The sequence below is a fragment of the Meles meles genome, chromosome 5 (assembly GCF_922984935.1).
Source record: "Meles meles chromosome 5, mMelMel3.1 paternal haplotype, whole genome shotgun sequence".
Taxonomy (NCBI): domain Eukaryota; kingdom Metazoa; phylum Chordata; class Mammalia; order Carnivora; family Mustelidae; genus Meles; species Meles meles.
In genome coordinates, this window is record NC_060070.1 from 55,008,456 (window position 1) to 55,027,595 (window position 19,140).

The following is a 19,140-nucleotide window of genomic DNA, read 5'->3' on the forward strand; positions in this document are numbered from 1 at the left end:
TCTTGTTTTATTGTAAGAGTGAAAGATGTTCATCACAGAATATTTAGAAAGTAAGTAAGGAAAAAGAAGACACCACTATTAATACCTATAAGATTTTGGTATTTTTTTTCCTCAGTCTTTTTTCCTGTGGAAAACCTGAATGGGTTTACATGTGTGTATTTTGATTCCTACTATTTAAGCAAAAAATGGAGTCATACTAAAACCTACTTGATTCACTTAATATATTGTGCATTCCTTTCCTTATTATTAAATGGTCTACAAAATAATTTTAGTAACTACATTTAGTTAGATTTAGCACATACTTTATGTGACCAGTCTCTCATCTTTTGGTATTTGCCTCGTTTCCCTTTTTTGCTGTTCTAGATAGCACTATAGTAAATCCTTTTGTACCTAAATCTTTATACATTCCTGATGATTTTGTAAAGGAAACTTTCATTTTCAAAGTCTTGCAGAAATTTAAGGTTTTTCTTAGATATTGCTTTCTAGAAAGGTATTCCCAACTTATATTCTCCTAATCAGTTTAATATATTAATTCCTGTAATTGTAAAACCTAGGTATTATGATTTTTGTATATTTAATGGCTGTGGAAATACTCTCTCATTTTATACATTTCTTTGATCACTGGTAGTAAATATTTGGTTATCAGTTATTTTTATTTATTATTTATTGGTTATTGGTTATTTTTAAGCTGGCTTTTTATTCTTTATTAATCTTGTGTTCATCCTTTTTTATTGATTATAAGAGGCCTTGTGTATTCATTCTTCTTTTCATTCGGCAAAATTTGATTGTCCACTACTGTTTTAGGCCTTTTGCTCAGCATTTGCTCAGCATATAAAATTCTTGCCATTTTGTAGAGCTGACATTCTTGTAAGGGAGATCAAACCCTCTCACAAATGAATACATGTTGGAATACAGCTACATTACATGTGAATGAAGTGGGGTGAGTTATAGAGTACTGGGACTCCTATCATATAGGGCTTTTTGACCTAATCAAGGGGATCAGACCTTCCTATGAAACTGATAGTAGAGTTGATAGCTGAAGAAAGACTAAGGTTAATGGGAAGGGTTTAGTGAGGAAGGGTGTCCCTATGCATGGCCTGTTTGACAAGTTCTGTTGCTACACTAGAAGAACTAAGTGGCTGGGACACTGAAAACAAGAGTATGCAACAGGACTGGAGAAATACATAGGGCCTGATGGTGCAGGACTGTCTGTTCATCTTATCCTAAGAGCAGCAGGAAGTTATGGAAACTTCAAGCAGGGTAATGATATGATTAGATTTGTGTTTCAAAAAGATGGCTGCAGTGGATAAGAATGGATTGGGGGTTGGGTATTGGGATAGACTGGATAAGAGATACAGTAGTTCCCAGGAAATGAAGGTTATTTAGACTGGAGGAGGACAGTGGAGAAAAGTGAGTGAATTGAGATGAGAGGAGTAAAGTCAAGGATGTGGTGATAGATAACATACAAGGGGTGATAATGGAGAGGAATGACTCTTAGGCTTCTGGTGCAGAAATATAGATGCAGTGTGGTGATCCCCAACATTATAAAAGTGAATGCTAAGAGGGAATGGGATTTGGTGGGAAAAGATCATAAGTCTGGTTTTTGACATCAGCTTGAGTTAGGTTCATTGAGTTATCCAAATGAAGATGTCAGGTAGGGAGCTGGATATATATACAATTAGCCTTGTGTATGAAATAGGTCATTGAGAGAAATAATGTAGACCAAAATGACAAGATGGCCTAGAACCAAGCCTATTACTTAGTAGCTGGCAGGAGAGGATAAGCCTGCAAAGATAGAAGAATTAGCTGAAGAAGGAAATAAGAGAACAGTATCTTGAAAGCCAAGGTGTGTATGTTATAAAATTACTAATCTGTAATGAGTTGGAAATTTAAAAAAAAAAAGATCTTCACCGTATAAGAAGCATATTTTTTTTTTTTAAAGATTTTATTTGTTTATTTGACAGAGAGAGAGATCACAAGTAGGCAGAGAGGCAGGCAGAGAGAGAGGAGGAAGCAGGCTCCCTGCGGAGCAGAGAGCCCGATGCGGGGCTCGATCCCAGGACCCTGAGATCATGACCTGAGCCGAAGGCAGCGGCTTAATCCACTGAGCCACCCAGGCGCCCTAGGAAGCATATTCTTGCTAATGTCGTCACTGTACCCTCATAGAAAAACTTCTCAAAGTGTTGTTTATACATGAATTCTTTACCTCACATCCATTTATTCCTCAGCCCACTCTAATTTGAATTATGCTCCCATGACTGAACAGAAACAAGTTACCACATGTGTTATGGGCTGAATTGTGTCCCACCAAATTCAGGAAGTCCTAATTCCTAAAACCTCAGAATTTGGCAGTATTTTTTTTTTTCCCCCCCAATTTGGCAGTATTTGTAGACAGGGTCTTTAAGAAAGCAGTTAAGGTTAAATAAGGTCATTTAGGGAGGGCCCTAATCTTATAAAATAATGATGAATTACTCCAAAATGTAATTTAAATTTAGATTTAAAATTTAAATTTAAAATGACATATATAAGTACAGATATTTTGTTACTATATTTAACAGACCTAAAATTTCACTGTTAGATTTATGTAAAAGTTTCTAAGTTTTTGTTGTCCACTTTCATACTTACAGTGGATTAGTAACAACATTTTAAGGTAGTGCTCCATATGAGAATGGAGGGAGAGGCTGGTTTGTTTGTTTTAATAGTAAAGACTTAAGCATGTTTAAAAGATAATTGCAAAACTCCAGGTAAAAGAAAAATTAAATACTCAAGAGAAAAGGATCAAGTAAGGTTCCTGAGAAACCATGAAAAGAAAGGATCCAAAGGGTAAGATAAGAGATTATTAGACTTATAGAGGAAGGGGAATCAACTATTTTGCTCTAACAGGAACAAACAAGATAAGGGAGTTCTTTCTGACTTCTTCAGTTTTCTCCAAAGTGGAAAATCAGGTCTCCCGCTGAGAGTGGTGTGTGAGGAATGGGACAGGTAATTTGAGGAGATCCAGGACTAGAGAGAGTTGTGTTAGAGACCAAAAGAAACAGTAGGATTTCCTGGCAGTGCTAAAGCCATTTGATGATGCTGATCATTGAATTTATGGTGGAATCAATCTGCACTTTATATCACCTTTTCCAGCAGGCATGAAAAAAAAGATAGCTGGAATTATTTGTGACTAGAGTTCTATTAAACAAGTACAAAATAAGCTAGGTAAGGGGGGGACAGAATAGTGCTGAAAGGGTGATTTAAATCCTTGATCAGGGCATATTCCTGCTCTGCTGTTTGTGGCTTTTCATTCCTTCCAGACTCCTCTTGATGACTTTCCTGCTGTCAGACTTCCTCCAGTATCCCACTTCCCCTCATTTACTGCTCTCCAGCCATACTGCATTTCTTTTTGTTCTTGGAAAATAGTAAGTTCCCATCTCAGGACCTTTGGCTGGTCCTAGATCATACCTCATCTCCTTGGTGGAGCCTTTTTGACACTGAATCTAGTGCCTTCTATCTCCCTGTTATCTACCATTTTGATACCATTTATGGTTCCTTCATAGGATTTATCATACCCAGCTGTTACCTTGTTTCCTTTTTTTTTTTTTTTAAAGATTTTATTTATTTATTTGACAAAGATCACAAGTAGGCAGAGAGGCAGGCAGGCAGAGAGAGCTGGGGGGAAGCAGGCTCCCTGATGAGCAGAGAGCCCGATGCGGGGCTTGATCCCAGGACCCTGAGATCATGACCTGAGCTGAAGGCAGAGGCTTAACACACTGAGCCACCCAGGCACCCCACCTTGTTTCTTTATTTCCTTGTTTATTGGCATTCTTCTCCCCTAAGAATGGAGGTTCCATGGGGCCATGGGTATTTGTTCATCACTGTACTTGGATTGCCTAGATACTCAATAAAAAATTAAGGAATGAATAGAAATGAGGGGAGGAGAAAAGGATTACAGAGGGGAGGAAGAAGTAGTGGACCATGGATTTAAATTAGCTGAAGTGTTGCATAAAGAAAGTGGAGGACTTGGGGCACCTGGGTGGCTCAGTGGGTTAAAGTCTCTGCCTTCAGCTCAGGTCATGATCCCAAGGTCCTAGGATCGAGCCCCACATCAGGCTCTCTGCTTGGCAGGGAGCCTGCTTCCCTGCCCCCCCCCCCCCACCTGCCTCTCTGCCTATTCGTGATCTCTGTCTGTCAAATAAACAAGTAAAATCTTTATTAAAAAAAAAAAGAAGAAGAAAGAAAGTGGAGGACTAATGAAGTAGGGATATGAAGGTCTTGGTGAAGTTGAAAAATACTTTTAGTGGTAGTTAAACGTGAAAGGGAGAGGGAGAGTTGTGGTCCAAGTGTAGAAACCTTAAATTATTTTGGAAAAAAAAACACCAGATGTGGGTAATATCAAAATTAGAAATATGATCTTAGGAGTGATTGGAGGTTGAAGGAAGGAGGTCAAGAAACTGAGAGATGAGGGTGATGGGTGGTTTGTCCATGTGGACATTGAAGTTACAGAATGTTGGCAAGGCTTAGGGTAGACTGAATCAAAACTATGGGTAAATGAGGATGAGCAAATAAGAGTTCATTAAGTGAGAGGAATGAATGTGGCCTCTAGGATAGAATGAGTTTCCAAAGAGCTGGCTTTTTAAAAAGAGTATGAAGGAGGGGCACCTGGGTGGCTCAGTGGATTAAGCCGCTGCCTTTGGCTCAGGTCATGATCCCAGTGTTCTGGGATCGAGCCCCACATCAGGCTCTCTGCTCAGCGGGGAGCCTGCTTCCCCCTCTCACTGCCTGCCTCTCTGCCTACTTGTGATCTCTGTCTGTCAAATAAATAAATAAAATCTTAAAAAAAAAAAAAGAGTATGAAGGAATAATAAGAGGTAGAATCCCACGTTTATCCCAGTTTATTTTTTAATTAATTATTTTGGAGAGAGAGGGGGAGAGAGAATCTCAAACAGGCTCCCTGCCAGCCGCAGAGCCCAACATGGGGCTTGATCTCACAACCCTGAGATCATGACCTGAGCTGAAATTAAGAGTCAGACATTTAATGGACTGAGCCATCCAGGTGCCTCGATCCCAGGACCCCGGGATCATGACCTGAGCGGAAGGCAGAGGCCTCAACCCACTGAGCCACCCAGGCGCCCCTAGCCCAGCTTATTTTTAAAGAAAACCTTAATTGCAAAGGGCTGAAAAGAAAGTAATGTCAGCAGAAGATAACCAGCTTTAAGGAGTTGATAGGAAAGCTTGGAGCAGACGGTGATATAGGAGTGTTTATTATAGAACAGAGCATGTCTGGGGGCAGGGGCAATAGTGGGAGGGTTTGGGAAGAGGGAGAACATGGAGAGCTCTGTGAGAGGTACAGAACAAAGAAGGCAGTATGCTCTAGGCTGACGGAGACTTTAACTGGTAAAAGCTGAATGAGTGAATACATGTATTTAGCCTCAGCTGACTATCTCAAGAAGGTGAAAGAGAGCTTGGTGGCCAGAGGACTTGCCTAGGTTGCCTGGAGTGATGGCTTTTCCTTAGTCATAGGCCCAGCATGCAGCCTGGCCTGGTTGAAACAGAGTGTTAAACTGTACATTCTGAACATTTACCAGTTTTTTCTCATAGGTGTTTTGTTTTGAATGTTGCTAAGTGTTTTATGTTTTATGTATTTAGATCTATAAATCTTTACTGTATATTCACTATTTGGAATGTATTATTTATATGTATTGCACATTATACAAATGTGTTTTATGTGTTTTTGAATGTGTTAAAGATCTTTTTCCAAGTAGTCAGACTATTTTAAATACTTCAGTTTGGGGGAGGAGTTATCAATTATTTTCTTGCCTGTTTCATTTATTTGGAAATTCCAGTAAAGAGAAACTATAAAATCTAGACTTTATTTCAGCTCATTATCTCCTGGTATCTTTGAAATATATTTAAAAGTAGTTGTATCGATTAAAATTACAAATGGACACACCCTTTGCTCATTAATGCCACTTCTGATAATTTATCTTCTTATATATGAAATGATATCTCGGGGCTCCTGGATGGCTTAGTCAGTTAAGCATCTGCCTTAGGTTCAGGTCATGATCTCAGGGTCCTGGGATTGAGCCCCACATTGGGCTCCCCCCTCAGTAGCGAGTCTGCTTCTCCCTCTCCCTCTGACCCTTCCCCCTGCTCATGCTTGCTTTCTCTCAAATAAATAAAATCTCTATTCAAAAAAATATTTTTAAAAATGGCATTTGTACAAAATTTTTCACTGCCTTTTTTCTTTTCTTTCTTTCTTCTTCTTTTTTTTTTTTTTTTTTTTTTGTACAGCAAGAGACTACAAACATCCTTACTATTCTTCAGTAGGGAAACTGATTAAATTTGGGTACATCCAGGCTCCAGAGTGGCTCAGTCAGTTAAGCAGCTGACTTTTGATCTCAACTCAGGTCTTGATCTCAGGGTCACGAGTTCAGGCTCCATGTTGAGCTCCATGCTGGGTGTGAAGCCTACCTAAAAAAAAAAAATTAAATTAAATTTGGGTACCTCCATACAGTGAAAAACTGTGGTAAACTTTTTAAAAGTAAGAAAACACTTTACAAACTGACAGAATCTTCAATATCTTAATAAGAGCCAGTCACAGCAGTATACATAGGAGGTAGTCTATTTACTTGCATATCCCCAAAATATTTTACTAATGGCATTGGTTGCCTTCAGGGAAGAAAGTTGGTTGGCCAAGGGACAGAGATGGATATACTTTTGTACTTCTTGGATTCTGAGCTATGAGAATGTATTATCTAATTAAGTAAAAATTTGAAAGGTAACATAAAACTGCTTAACTGAAATTTGACTTTTATAATTCTCAAAAGAGAATTACCATTTAGCTATGTCAGAATTCCAAGCTAAAATTTTTCAAAAATAAGAGGTTAAAACATTTTTTTTTCTCTCTGTTTTATGACCATAGGGAGTGTGCAGCAATCAGTTAACCGCAAACAAAGCTGGAAAGGTTCCAAAGAATCCTTAGTTCCTCAGAGACATGGCCCACCACTCGGAGAAAGCGTGGCCTATCGTTCTGAAAGTCCCAACTCGCAGACAGATGTAGGAAGACCTTTGTCAGGCTCTGGTATAACAGCTTTTGCTCAAGCTCACCCTAGCAATGGACAGAGAGTGAACCCCCCACCACCTCCTCAAGTAAGGAGTGTCACTCCTCCACCACCTCCTAGGGGCCAGACTCCTCCTCCAAGAGGTACAACTCCACCTCCCCCCTCATGGGAACCAAACTCTCAAACAAAGCGCTATTCTGGGAATATGGAATATGTAATCTCCAGAATCTCTCCTGTTCCACCTGGAGCCTGGCAGGAAAGCTATCCTCCCCCACCTCTGAACACAACCCCAATGAATCCTCCTAATCAGGGACAGAGAGGCATGAGTTCTGTCCCTGTTGGCAGACAACCAATCATCATGCAGAGTTCCAACAAATTTAACTTCCCACCAGGAAGACCTGGAATTCAGAATGGTAGTGGTCAGACTGATTTTATGATACACCAAAATGTCCCTCCTGGCACTGTGAATCGGCAGCCACCGCCTCCGTATCCTCTGACCCCAGCTAATGGACAAAGCTCTTCTGCTTTACAAACAGGGGCATCTGCTGCTCCTTCATCATATACAAATGGAAATCTTCCCCAATCTATGATGGTGCCAAACAGAAATAGTCATAACATGGAACTTTATAACATGAATGCACCTGGACTGCAAACAACTTGGCCTCAGTCGTCTTCTGCTCCAGCCCAGTCGTCCCCAAGCAGTGGGCATGAAATCTCCACATGGCAATCTAACATACCAGTAAGGTCAAATTCCTTTAATAATCCGTTAGGAAGTAGAGCAAGTCATCCTGCTAATTCTCAGCCTTCAGCTACAACAGTCACTGCTATTACACCTGCTCCTATTCAACAGCCTGTGAAAAGTATACGCGTATTAAAACCAGAGCTGCAGACTGCATTAGCACCTACACACCCTTCTTGGATACCACAACCGATTCAAACAGTTCAACCCAGTCCTTTTTCTGAGAGTACCACTTCAAATATGACTGTTATGCCTCCAGTTGCTGAAGCTCCAAACTATCAAGGTCCGCCTCCACCTTATCCAAAACATCTGCTGCACCAGAACCCATCTATTCCTTCATACGAATCAGTCGGTAAATCTAGCAAAGAGGATCAGGCGAGCGTGCCCAAAGAAGATGAGAGTGAAAAAAGCTATGAAAATGTTGATAGTGGGGATAAGGAAAAGAAACAGATTACGACTTCACCTATCACCGTTAGGAAAAACAAGAAAGATGAAGAGCGAAGGGAATCTCGTATTCAGAGTTACTCTCCTCAGGCATTTAAATTTTTTATGGAGCAACATGTAGAAAATGTACTCAAATCTCATCAGCAACGTCTACATCGTAAAAAACAATTAGAGAATGAAATGATGCGGGTAAAACCTTTTAAAATGCCCATTTTTATGCTTGATCATGTATTCGCTTGTTTATTTTAAAATATCGGTCCAATATTTTTCTTTCTTTTATAGCTAATATATTATCATTGCTTACAAGTCAGTAAATTAAAGTATTTTTGATTATACCATTTTATTTTAGTATTTCAAGATTTACTCAGAATTTTCTGGAATAAAGTTCTAATAAATTAAGAAAAATATAATTTATAGTGTGCTGTTTAGATGTACATAATCCCTTTTGTGGAAATAGGAGCAAGGGTTATTTTCTAGGTTTTACACATTATCTTACAACATTTTAAAATAAGCTAGAAATATCTGGGTCCCATCTCTTGCTAGCTCGACTTATGAAACATTTGTTTCTACTTATAGTAGTTTTGGGCCTTATTCATCGGGTTTATTCATCTGGTTGGTCCCATTAGAAAGTGTCAAAGACCTGTCCCTTCAGTTGTTTCCTCTTCTAATTTCATTTTTATAATGTTCTTGAAAATGTGCTGAAATTTTTAAACTACTAAAAAGGAGACCAGAATTAGTGCTCACTCATTTTAGATGAATCTGTGTTGTGATTCTCATATATATATATATATGTATATATATATATATCTTCACTAGATATTATGGTGGTACTATTATTGTTAATATATTTGTCACATGTTTACAGTTCAAAGGTTGACTCCCAGTCATATATCTATCACTCAGAGTCTGGGAGGCTTAAATTTGTGATGAAACTTACTCATTTAACTTGAGAGCTATTTTTTTAAGATAATTTTACTTAATCTAATTTTACAGTTATGTTATTCCTGTTACAAATTGAGCTTTCTTAGATGAGAAATACCATGATAATCTGTATGACTTATCCATATTTTAGCTCTTAGGATTTCTTACTAAAGTCTGTCTGTATGTATTTTCTTAGTTTATTTTTCCTTTTTCCTCTTTACTTTCACTAATAGCTGATTTAAACTTTTATGGTGTTGGAAGCTTTGCTGACTTCTGTAGCCTCCATTACTGTGTAGGCAAGTAAGATTTTAAGAGAAACAGTTTTAAGTCTGGCATGCCACCCTTTTAAAAAAATTTTTGCATGCAAATGCGCATCCTAACAGAAGCATGAGGTTGCTCTATTCTAATTAGGCTTGCATTTCTAGAATAGACTTTACTTCTTTAATTCCTTTTCTTTTTAAACCCTTAAATTAGTTCTTTATTGAACTAGACAAAAATAAACTTCCTTCTAAATACAGGTAGTCCATGTCTACTCAGAAGTTGGCTTTTGTTTTTAATCTGCGTTTAATCTGGTATCTTCATAAATCACATTGACTATTCTTTGAAATGTTCCAAAGTGCCTAAAAAGATACCTTTTAATCAAACAAGTTGTCCTGTTTAAATAAGGTAGGAGAAAGAGTTTGCATTTTGCATTAGTGGTGGCTGTGAGTCCTACCCTTATTCGAATGCCTGAGAAAAATAAAAGAAAGATGAAAGGAAAGATGGACTATTGGGACACCTGGGTGGCTCAGTTGTTAAGCGTCTGCCTTCAGCTCAGGTCACGATCCCAGAGTCCTGGGATCGTTCCCCACATCGGGCTCCCTGCATAGAGGGAAGCTTGCTTCTCCCTCACCCACTCCTGGCTGCTTGTACTCCCTCTCTTGCTGTCTCTCTCTCTGTGTCAAATTAAATAAATAAAATCCTTTAAAGAAAAAAAAAATGGACTGTTAATGAGTGGTTAGGTTAGAGAAGACGTTCTTTTGTTCTTAATACATCAATTTTTTAGAACAAATGAATCCGGATGGGAAGAGTTTTTTTTTTTTTTTTTTTTTTTTTCGTGAAAGGTAAAATAGGAACACTAATTCTAGGCATTCATAAGAGAAGCATAAAATGAAGGCAGTCAAATCACATAATTTGGGATGAATATGCATGGAGAGATAGATGAGGATGCATGTTAACAGATGTTTGGTTATTGCACATCGGGAACTTTTTGGGGGCTGCATTAGAAAGCAGTTGAAAGCTGATCGTTGGTATCATCTTCTTGCTCTCCACAGCAGAATCTGCATATATACTCACCTTTGTATATCCTGTTAACTGTCTCTTAAGCTGCACTTTTGATAATTAATTTTCCTTGAAGTATATTCTAGATTCCTAACATGCTTTATTAAAAATTATTATGCATTTAACCTTATATGCCTGAATTTTTTCCAAACTATTTTGTACTCTTTGGTGCAGAAAGTTATTCCTCATTTAACCTTTAGTTTATTTACCTAGGTTGGACTATCTCAAGATGCACAGGATCAAATGAGAAAGATGCTTTGCCAAAAAGAGTCTAATTACATCCGTCTAAAGAGGGCTAAAATGGACAAGTCTATGTTTGTGAAGATAAAGACACTAGGAATAGGAGCATTTGGTGAAGTCTGTCTAGCAAGAAAAGTAGATACTAAGGCTTTGTATGCAACAAAAACTCTCCGAAAGAAAGACGTTCTGCTTCGAAATCAAGTTGCTCATGTTAAAGCTGAGCGGGATATCCTGGCTGAAGCTGACAATGAATGGGTAGTTCGTCTGTATTATTCATTCCAAGATAAGGACAATTTATACTTTGTAATGGACTATATTCCTGGGGGTGATATGATGAGCCTATTAATTAGAATGGGCATCTTTCCAGAAAATCTGGCACGATTCTACATAGCAGAGCTTACCTGTGCAGTCGAAAGTGTTCATAAAATGGGTTTTATTCATAGAGATATTAAACCTGATAACATTTTGATTGATCGTGATGGTCATATTAAATTGACTGACTTCGGCCTCTGCACTGGCTTCAGATGGACACATGATTCTAAGTACTATCAGAGTGGTGAGTAAAATTATAAAATTTGTACATACTAATATGATTTATTAATGCAATAAGATACAAGATGGTATTTATAAGATGGTATTTATTTATCTGGTAAAAGCCAGAAGTCCTGGTTTCAGGTCTTGACTGTTGGATAAATGTGAGTGAATCCTTTAAACACCTAGACTTACAAAATGAAAGAATATGTTAGAGTCAGTTGTTTCTAAATACCATTAATATTTTTGAGTTAATCTCTATATTTTGTTAATTTGAAATATGTCAAATAACATTTTAAAATAATTTTGAAGTGAAGCCCCATGCCTGCCATTCAGCTTACAAACCAGGTTATCAGTACTTTGGAAGCCCATAAACGATCACTTCCCCTCTCCTCCACAGGGATAACCATTATTTCAGAACTCTGTAATCAGGTTTTTCCTTTTCTCTATACTTTTTCCACATATGTCTGTAACCCTAAACACTGTTACTTCATTTTGTCTACTCTTGCACCTTTATTTACATGTAATCATTCTATATATATTCTTCTGTGTTCACTTCCTTTATATGTTTGAGGTTGATCTATGTTACTGCATATAACTTCTGTTTTCACTATTATTTAGGATTCCATTATACGACTATTACACAACTTATTTAAACACTTTATATACACAATATCACTGTGATGCAGGATAAAGAAACTGAGGCTTATTTAGATGAAGTAAGTTGCCCAGGGTCAGACAGAAAAGAAGTAATAAGGGCTAGGCTTTGAACCCAGGTTTGTCTGATTACAGGGCCCATGTTATTTCTTCTACACCACACTGCCTCACCAAGATCCCTTTAAAGAGCTAATGGAAGTGTAAGTCGATCTAACGATTCTTGAATCTTACCATGACTAGGTTGTTAGCTTAAGGGTCACAGCAATCTTCTGAGGTAAGTCTTGCCCTCTGTGCTTAAGCGAACACAGTAAATTGACATTAAATGGATAGAACTGAGACACCTGAACCTGTCTTCCCAAATTCACCTGAATTACTTGGAGTTTTTCTTAAAAATATGATTCTTAGGCTCTATTCAGTCTTCTGATTGAAAATACTCACTGGAGAGGAGAAATTATACATATTTTTTTAAAGTTTGCTTTTTATTTTTTATTTTTTTAAGTAGGCTCCACACCACACATGGAGCTTAAACTCACAACCCTGAGTTTAAGAGTTGTATGGTCTACCAACTGAACCAGCCAGGCGCCCCAAGAAATTGTATTTTAATCAAACATCCCCGATGATTGTTACAGTTAGGTTACTTTCAGATATATTTTTCTAGGTGATTTCATCAAGTCATGGCTTTAAATGCCATCTCATGTCAGTGACTTCCAGATTTCTCTTTAGAAATAGCCTCTCCCTTTCGTGTGTGTGTGTGTGTGTGTGTGTGTGTGTATTTAAGATTTATTTTAGAGAAAGAGTGCACAAGTGTGGGGAGGGGCACAGGGAGAGAAGCTCCAGCAGATGCCGTGCTAAGTAGGGAGCTCAATGTGGGGCTTGATCCCAGGACCCTGAGATCATGACCTAAGCCTGAACCAAGAAATCAGATGCTCAGCTGAGCCACCTAGGCACCGCATGTGTGTTTCTTTTCTTTTTTTTTTTAATTAATTAATTTATTTTTTCAGCGTAACAGTATTCATTGTTTTTTGCACAACACCCAGTGCTCCATGCAATACGTGCCCTCCCTATTACCCACCACCTGGTTCCCCCAACCTCCCACCCCCGCCCCTTCAAAACCCTCAGGTTGTCTTTCAGAGTCCATAGTCTCTTATGTTTCTAATAGGCCTTTCAAACTTAACATTACCAGTAAACAACTCTTGATTTCTCCCTCTCTGCTTTTACCCATTTTAGTAAATTGTATTACCACCACCCACTTAGTTGTCCTTGATTCTTTTTCTTCCACACCCTTTATATCCAATCCATCAATAAATCCTGCTTATTCCACCTCTGAAAATACCTTGGATCTATTCACTTTTCTCTATCTCCACTGTTACCATCATAGTCCAAGCTTAACTGCAGTAGCCTCTGAATTGGTCTCTTTATACTTATCCTTCCTATAATCCATTTTCTACACAGTTGTTAGTGTTCTTTTTAAAACATAAATGAGATCTTGTCATTCTCTTCCTTCAAACTCCAATATCTTTCCGCTGTATTTGGAGTAAAAGGCAAATAATTTCTTTTGCTCGTAAAACCCAGGTACACTGGCTCCCACTCTGTTGTCTACCATTCTATCCTTTACTAATTGCACTGGTCTTTTCTCTGTTACTGTTTCTGTGTAGAATACCTTGCTCTGGTTTTCAAGTGGTTGAGTCTTTTTTGTTTTTTACAAATGTCACCTCGGTTAGTCTTCCTGAGCCACCCTGGTATATGTGTCATATCATCCCATCTTGATTCTCCGAATGGGATGCATCACTCTGTTTCTGTTTCAATGGGATTGTGTTTGTCCCATACAAAGAAGCTACCTGAGAGAAGAACCCTGTCTTTCTTATTTACCATTATCATTTGTTAAGTGAATGAAACACTGATCTAATTTGAGACTTTGTTCAGATAAGTAATGGGGGCAATCTGAATAACAGATTCCTGATCCTGCCTACTCATGATTTTCATTATCATCATTTAACATTGAGTAAATTACTGAATCTTATGCTAACTTTTCTTTTAAAACCTGTCCTGTTGCTATTTCAGAGCACAGGCTCTAGTCAGTAATAAATATGATCAGTGATATGGCATACATTGTGTCTTAGTTTGTTGCAAGAAAAGAGTGTTGTTAACTCTAAGCCATGATGTTAAAATATTAAACAGGCTTTTGGTACACTCTTGTTCTTGTTTTGTTACACTCTTGTTTTTATTTACTTACCTGTTTACTACACAGGTGACCATCCACGGCAGGATAGTATGGATTTCAGTAATGAATGGGGTGACCCCTCTAACTGTCGATGTGGAGATAGATTGAAGCCATTAGAGCGGCGAGCGGCACGCCAGCACCAGCGATGTCTTGCACATTCATTGGTTGGGACTCCCAATTACATTGCACCTGAAGTGTTGTTACGAACAGGTAAAACATTAGTTTCATAATATCTCAATAGCCCCTTAGACCAGCTGAAACTTAATTAGCATGTGGCTTATTTTTCAGGTTTATAATAAAAATATTAATTTCTACAGCATAAGTTGGTGATTTCCTATTAATTTTGATTATATTCTGAGCATTTTTTAAAAGGTTTATGAATGACTATAACTTTGGTATCTTATTTTAGGCTATACACAGTTATGTGACTGGTGGAGTGTTGGTGTAATTCTTTTTGAAATGTTGGTGGGACAGCCTCCTTTCTTGGCACAAACACCATTAGAAACACAAATGAAGGTAAGATATAGAATCTATACCAAAGAATTGTTACAAAGTCCCTGTATCCCAGACCTTTAGCAGTCCTCTATTTAGAGCATTTTAATCTGGAATTTAAGAATGAGCTTGTAAGGGGGCTGCTGGCTGGCTGGGTTGATAGAGCATGTGACTCTTGATCTTGGGGTCATGAGTTTGTGAGTTCAAGCCCCATTGGGGTAGAGTCGTTTAAAAAAAAAATGAACGTGTAAGGTTATAGGAAGCCACGAAAAAATTCCACAGGTGAACTCTAATCTGCATCATCCCACTGTTTTCATATTGTTATATTCCCCCTCACTGCTTCTCATGGAAAGCTTTAGTACTGTTTGCAGATTTATTCTAAATTATTTTTTGTCACCTTCTGGCTCCTGGCTTTGTTTCCTTCCATGGGCAGTCTACCCCCAAACTACAAACAGTATGTATCTTCACTTGAAATTACCTCTGGCACTTAAATGAGAAGTTTTCCTCAATTTGGATTATAAACAATCCCATTATAAACCCTTCAGTGGTTCCCCTGTCCATGGATTAAAATCCAGATTTGCCCTCTTTTCCTTTGTCCATACCATTCCCTCTGTCTGGAATGTCCTCCTCCTTTCTTTCCCATCTTCCACAATGTTCCCCACTTCTTTAAACCTAGTTTACTCCTGAATGAACTCATTCTTAACCATTCGTTGAGTATCTTCAAGTTATGTCTTCTATGATGCTTCCCCCTAAGTTGTAACTACTTCTTTCATTGCATTTAATATACTATATTTAAAACTTCTGGGGCACTGAGTGTCTGTTGGTTAAGTGTCCAGCTCTTGGTATCAGCTCAGGTCTCAATCTCAGGGTTGTGGGTTTGAGCTCACATTGGGCTCATGCTGGGTGTGAAGCCTACATAAAAATAAATAAAATAAGATGAGATAAAATAAAAATAACTTGCTTTAGATTTTTTCTTTTATTTAAAGTTTTTTTTTGTTTTGTTTTGTTTTTTAGGATTTTATTAATTAGAGAGAGAGCATGAGTGGCAGTTGGGAAGAGGGACAGGGAGAAGCAGACTCCCTGTTGAGCAGGGAAGCCTGATGTGTGGCTCAATCCCAGAACCCTGGGATCATGACCTGAGCCAAAGACAGATGCCTAATCAGTTGAGCCACCCAGGTGCCCCTATTTATTTTAGAGAGAGAATACGAACTGAGGGCAAGGGACAGAGTGGGGGGGGGCAGAGAAAATCCCAAGCAGACTCCGGTGCTGAGCCTGGAGCCCAGCACGGGGCTCAGTCCCAAGACCCTGAGATCATGACCTGAGCAGAAATCAAGAGTTGGTTGCCTAACCAACTGAGCCACCAGAAACTCCTCGATTTCCTTTAGTATAGGTCTCTCAGTAATGCCTTCCCTCAGGTTTAGTTCAGATTAGTTTGTCTGAAAATATCTTCATTTTACCTTCTTTTTAATATATGTATGTATAATGCATATGTATACATATATACACACACATATATATGCATATGTATACATATATAAAAATATGTGTGTGTGTGTGTGTGTGTGTCTGTAAAAATTGAATGCTTTCTCCTTAAAATCAAGAACAAGGATGGGGCACTTGGGTGGCACCATCAGTTAAGCATCTGATTTTTGGTTTCAGCTCAGGTCATGATTTCAGGTCCTGGGATCAAGCCCCACATTGGGCTCCATGCTCAGCATAGTGTCTGCTTCAGAGTCTATCTCCCTCTACCCCCGCACTCCTGCTCTCTCTCTCTCTCTAAAATAAATAAAGAAAAACTTTAAAAAAATGAACAGGGAAAGGATATTTGTGGTTTTTTTTTTGTTTTTGTTTAAGATTTTACCCACTTATTAGAGGGAGAGCAAGCACAAGCAGGGGGAGCAGCAGGGAGGGGGAGAAGCAGGCTCACTGCAGGGCAGGGAGTTTGATACAGGCTCAGTCCCAAGACCCTTGGATCATGAACTGAGCCGAAGGCAGATGCTTAGCCAACTGAGGCACCCAGGTGCCCCCTCCCTTGGACTTTTTTTTTTTTTTTTAAGATTCTATTCATTTATTTCACAGAGATCACAAGTCAGAGATCACAAGTAGGCAGAGAGACAGGCAGAGAGAGAGAGGGGGAAGCAGGCTCCCTTCCGAGCAGAGAGCCCGATGCGGGGCTTGATCCCAGAACCCTGGGATCATGACCTGAGCCGAAGGCAGAGGCTTTCACCCACTGAGCCACCCAGGCGCCCCTCCCTGGGATTTTCTACATAGAAAATTATGTCGTCATCTCTGAATAGGCGAAGTTTTTCTTTATAATCTGTATGCCTTTTAATTCTTTTGTTGCTATATTACACTGGCTAAGACTTCCAGAACTATGCTTAATAAGACTGGTAAGAACAGATATCCTTGGGGCTTGTGCTCTCTCTGTCAAAATAAATAAATAAAATCTTTAAAAAACAAAAAAAGAAAGAAAAAGAAAATCCGAGGGAATTTATGAAAAAAACCCATAGAACTACTAAGTGAATTTAGCAAGGTTGTAGGATATAAGGGTATAATACATACAAATCTATTATATTTCTATATTCAAGCAATAAATGACTAGAAACTGAAATTTAAAAGCTGTAACATTTATAGAAGCTTCCCCAAATTGAAATATGTAGGTAAAAATTTAATAAAACATGAGTAAGATTTGTATGCTGAAAGCTACAAACTCTGATGAAAGAAAATCAAGGAAGATCTTCATAAATACAGACATGTGCCATGTTGATAGATTGAAGGACTCAACATAGTAAAGCTATCACTTATCTCCAAAATCATCTATAGATTTAATTCTCTTTGAATTTTTGTAGATATAGATGAGCCAATTCTAAAATGTATATGGTAGACAAAGGAATTAGAATAATGAAAACTGATTTTTAGAAGAAGAACAAAGGGGCTGCCTGGGTGACTCAGTTAAGCGTCTGACTCTTGATCTCAGCTCAGGTCTTGATCTCAAGGTTGTGAGTTCAAGCCCCACATTGGGCTCCACACTGGACATGGAGCCTACTTAAAAATAAATACTTATTATGTAATATTAATATTTTGTAATATTATTTAACATTTATTTATTTAAATATAAAATAAGAAAGAGGAATCAACTACTTGATTTTAAGACTTACTGTGAGGTTACAGTAATCTAGACAGGGTAATATTGGCAGAAGGACACAAACATAAATCCATGGAATAGGATAGAGAATGGAGAAATAGAATCGCCCAAATATTGACCATTTGATCTTTGACAAAGTTGCAGGTGGAGAAGGAATAGTATTTCAATAAATGATATAGGAAAAATTGGTCAGCCATATACAGAGTACTGAAACTCAATGTAAACTTCATCCTTACACAAAGATTAACTCAAAATGGATCATTGATCTAGAGATAAAATGTAAAGCTATAATATTTTAGAAGAAAACATAGGTGAAAATCTTTATGGCCTAGGATTAGGTGAGGAATACTTAGAAATGACACCAAGGGGCACCTGGGTGACTCAGTGGGTTAAAGCCTCTACCTTCGGCTCAGGTCATGATCCCAGGGTCCTGGGATCAAGCCGGGCATCGGGCTCTCTGCTCAGAGGGGAGCCTGCTTCCTCCTCTCTCTCTACCTGCCTCTCTGCCTGCTTGTGATCTCTGTCAAAAAAAAAAAAAGAAAGAAAGAAAGAAATGACACCAAATTCATGATCCATATAAGAAAAAGTTGAGAAATTGGAATTCATCAGAACTTTAATAAAACTTTCAGTATACAGAACACACAGTCAAGGGGTGCCTGGGTGGCTCAGTCAGTTGAGCGTTTGACTCTTGGTTTCAGCTCAGGTCATGATCCTCAGGGTCTTGAGATCAAGCTCGGTATCGGGCTCCAATCTCAGCACAGAGTCTGATGGAAATTCTTTCCCCTTTCCTCTCCCGCTGCTCTTTCCTCTCCTCTTCCTGCCCACCTCCCCTGCCAGACATGCATGTGCATGGTCATGCATGCCCTTTCTCAAATAAATAAATCTTTAAAAAGTCTTTAAAAACGAAACAAAACAAATCAAGACAATGAAGATAAGCTACAGCTTGGGAGAACATATTTGCAGATCACATTTCCCACAAAGGGCTTGCATCTAGACTATAAAAAGAATTTTCAAAACTCAATAGTAACAAATATTTCTTCATTACCTACTACCTTCTTTCTCTTACTCTTTCTTCTCTTTCTTTCCTTCCTCCCTCCCACTCTCCCTCATTCTGTTTTATTCAAAGCCAGAACAATTTTTTTTTTTTTAAGATTTTATTTATTCGGGGCACCTGGGTGGCTCAGTTGGTTAAGCAACTGCCTTCAGCTCAGGTCATGATCCTGGAGTCCTTGGACCAAGTCCCTTATCAGGCTCCCTGCTTAGCAGGGAGTCTGCCTCTCCCGATGACCTCTCTCATCTTATGCTCTCTCTCTCATTCTCTCTTTCTCTCTCAAATAAATAAATAAAATCTTTTTAAACAAGATTTTATTTATTCACTTAGAGAGGC

The 19,140-nt window shown here is 38.5% G+C and overlaps 2 protein-coding genes across 3 annotated transcripts in view; both read left to right on the forward strand.

Annotated features, from left to right (window-relative positions):
- The window catches only part of LATS1 (large tumor suppressor kinase 1), a 53,933-nt gene that overhangs the window by 30,334 nt on the left and 4,459 nt on the right, over positions 1-19,140 (forward strand). For both annotated transcript variants that reach the window (XM_046005891.1, XM_046005893.1), the window contains exons 4-7: positions 6,905-8,415; positions 10,681-11,263; positions 14,144-14,326; positions 14,526-14,632. In XM_046005891.1, coding sequence (XP_045861847.1) covers positions 6,905-8,415; positions 10,681-11,263; positions 14,144-14,326; positions 14,526-14,632 — 2,384 coding nt within the window. The remainder of the gene's footprint in view (positions 1-6,904; positions 8,416-10,680; positions 11,264-14,143; positions 14,327-14,525; positions 14,633-19,140) is intronic.
- KATNA1 (katanin catalytic subunit A1) overlaps positions 14,540-19,140 on the forward strand; it is a 52,129-nt gene continuing 47,528 nt past the window's right edge. The window contains exon 1 of the mRNA XM_046005898.1: positions 14,540-14,632. The gene's annotated coding sequence lies outside the window, so the exon portion shown is untranslated. The remainder of the gene's footprint in view (positions 14,633-19,140) is intronic.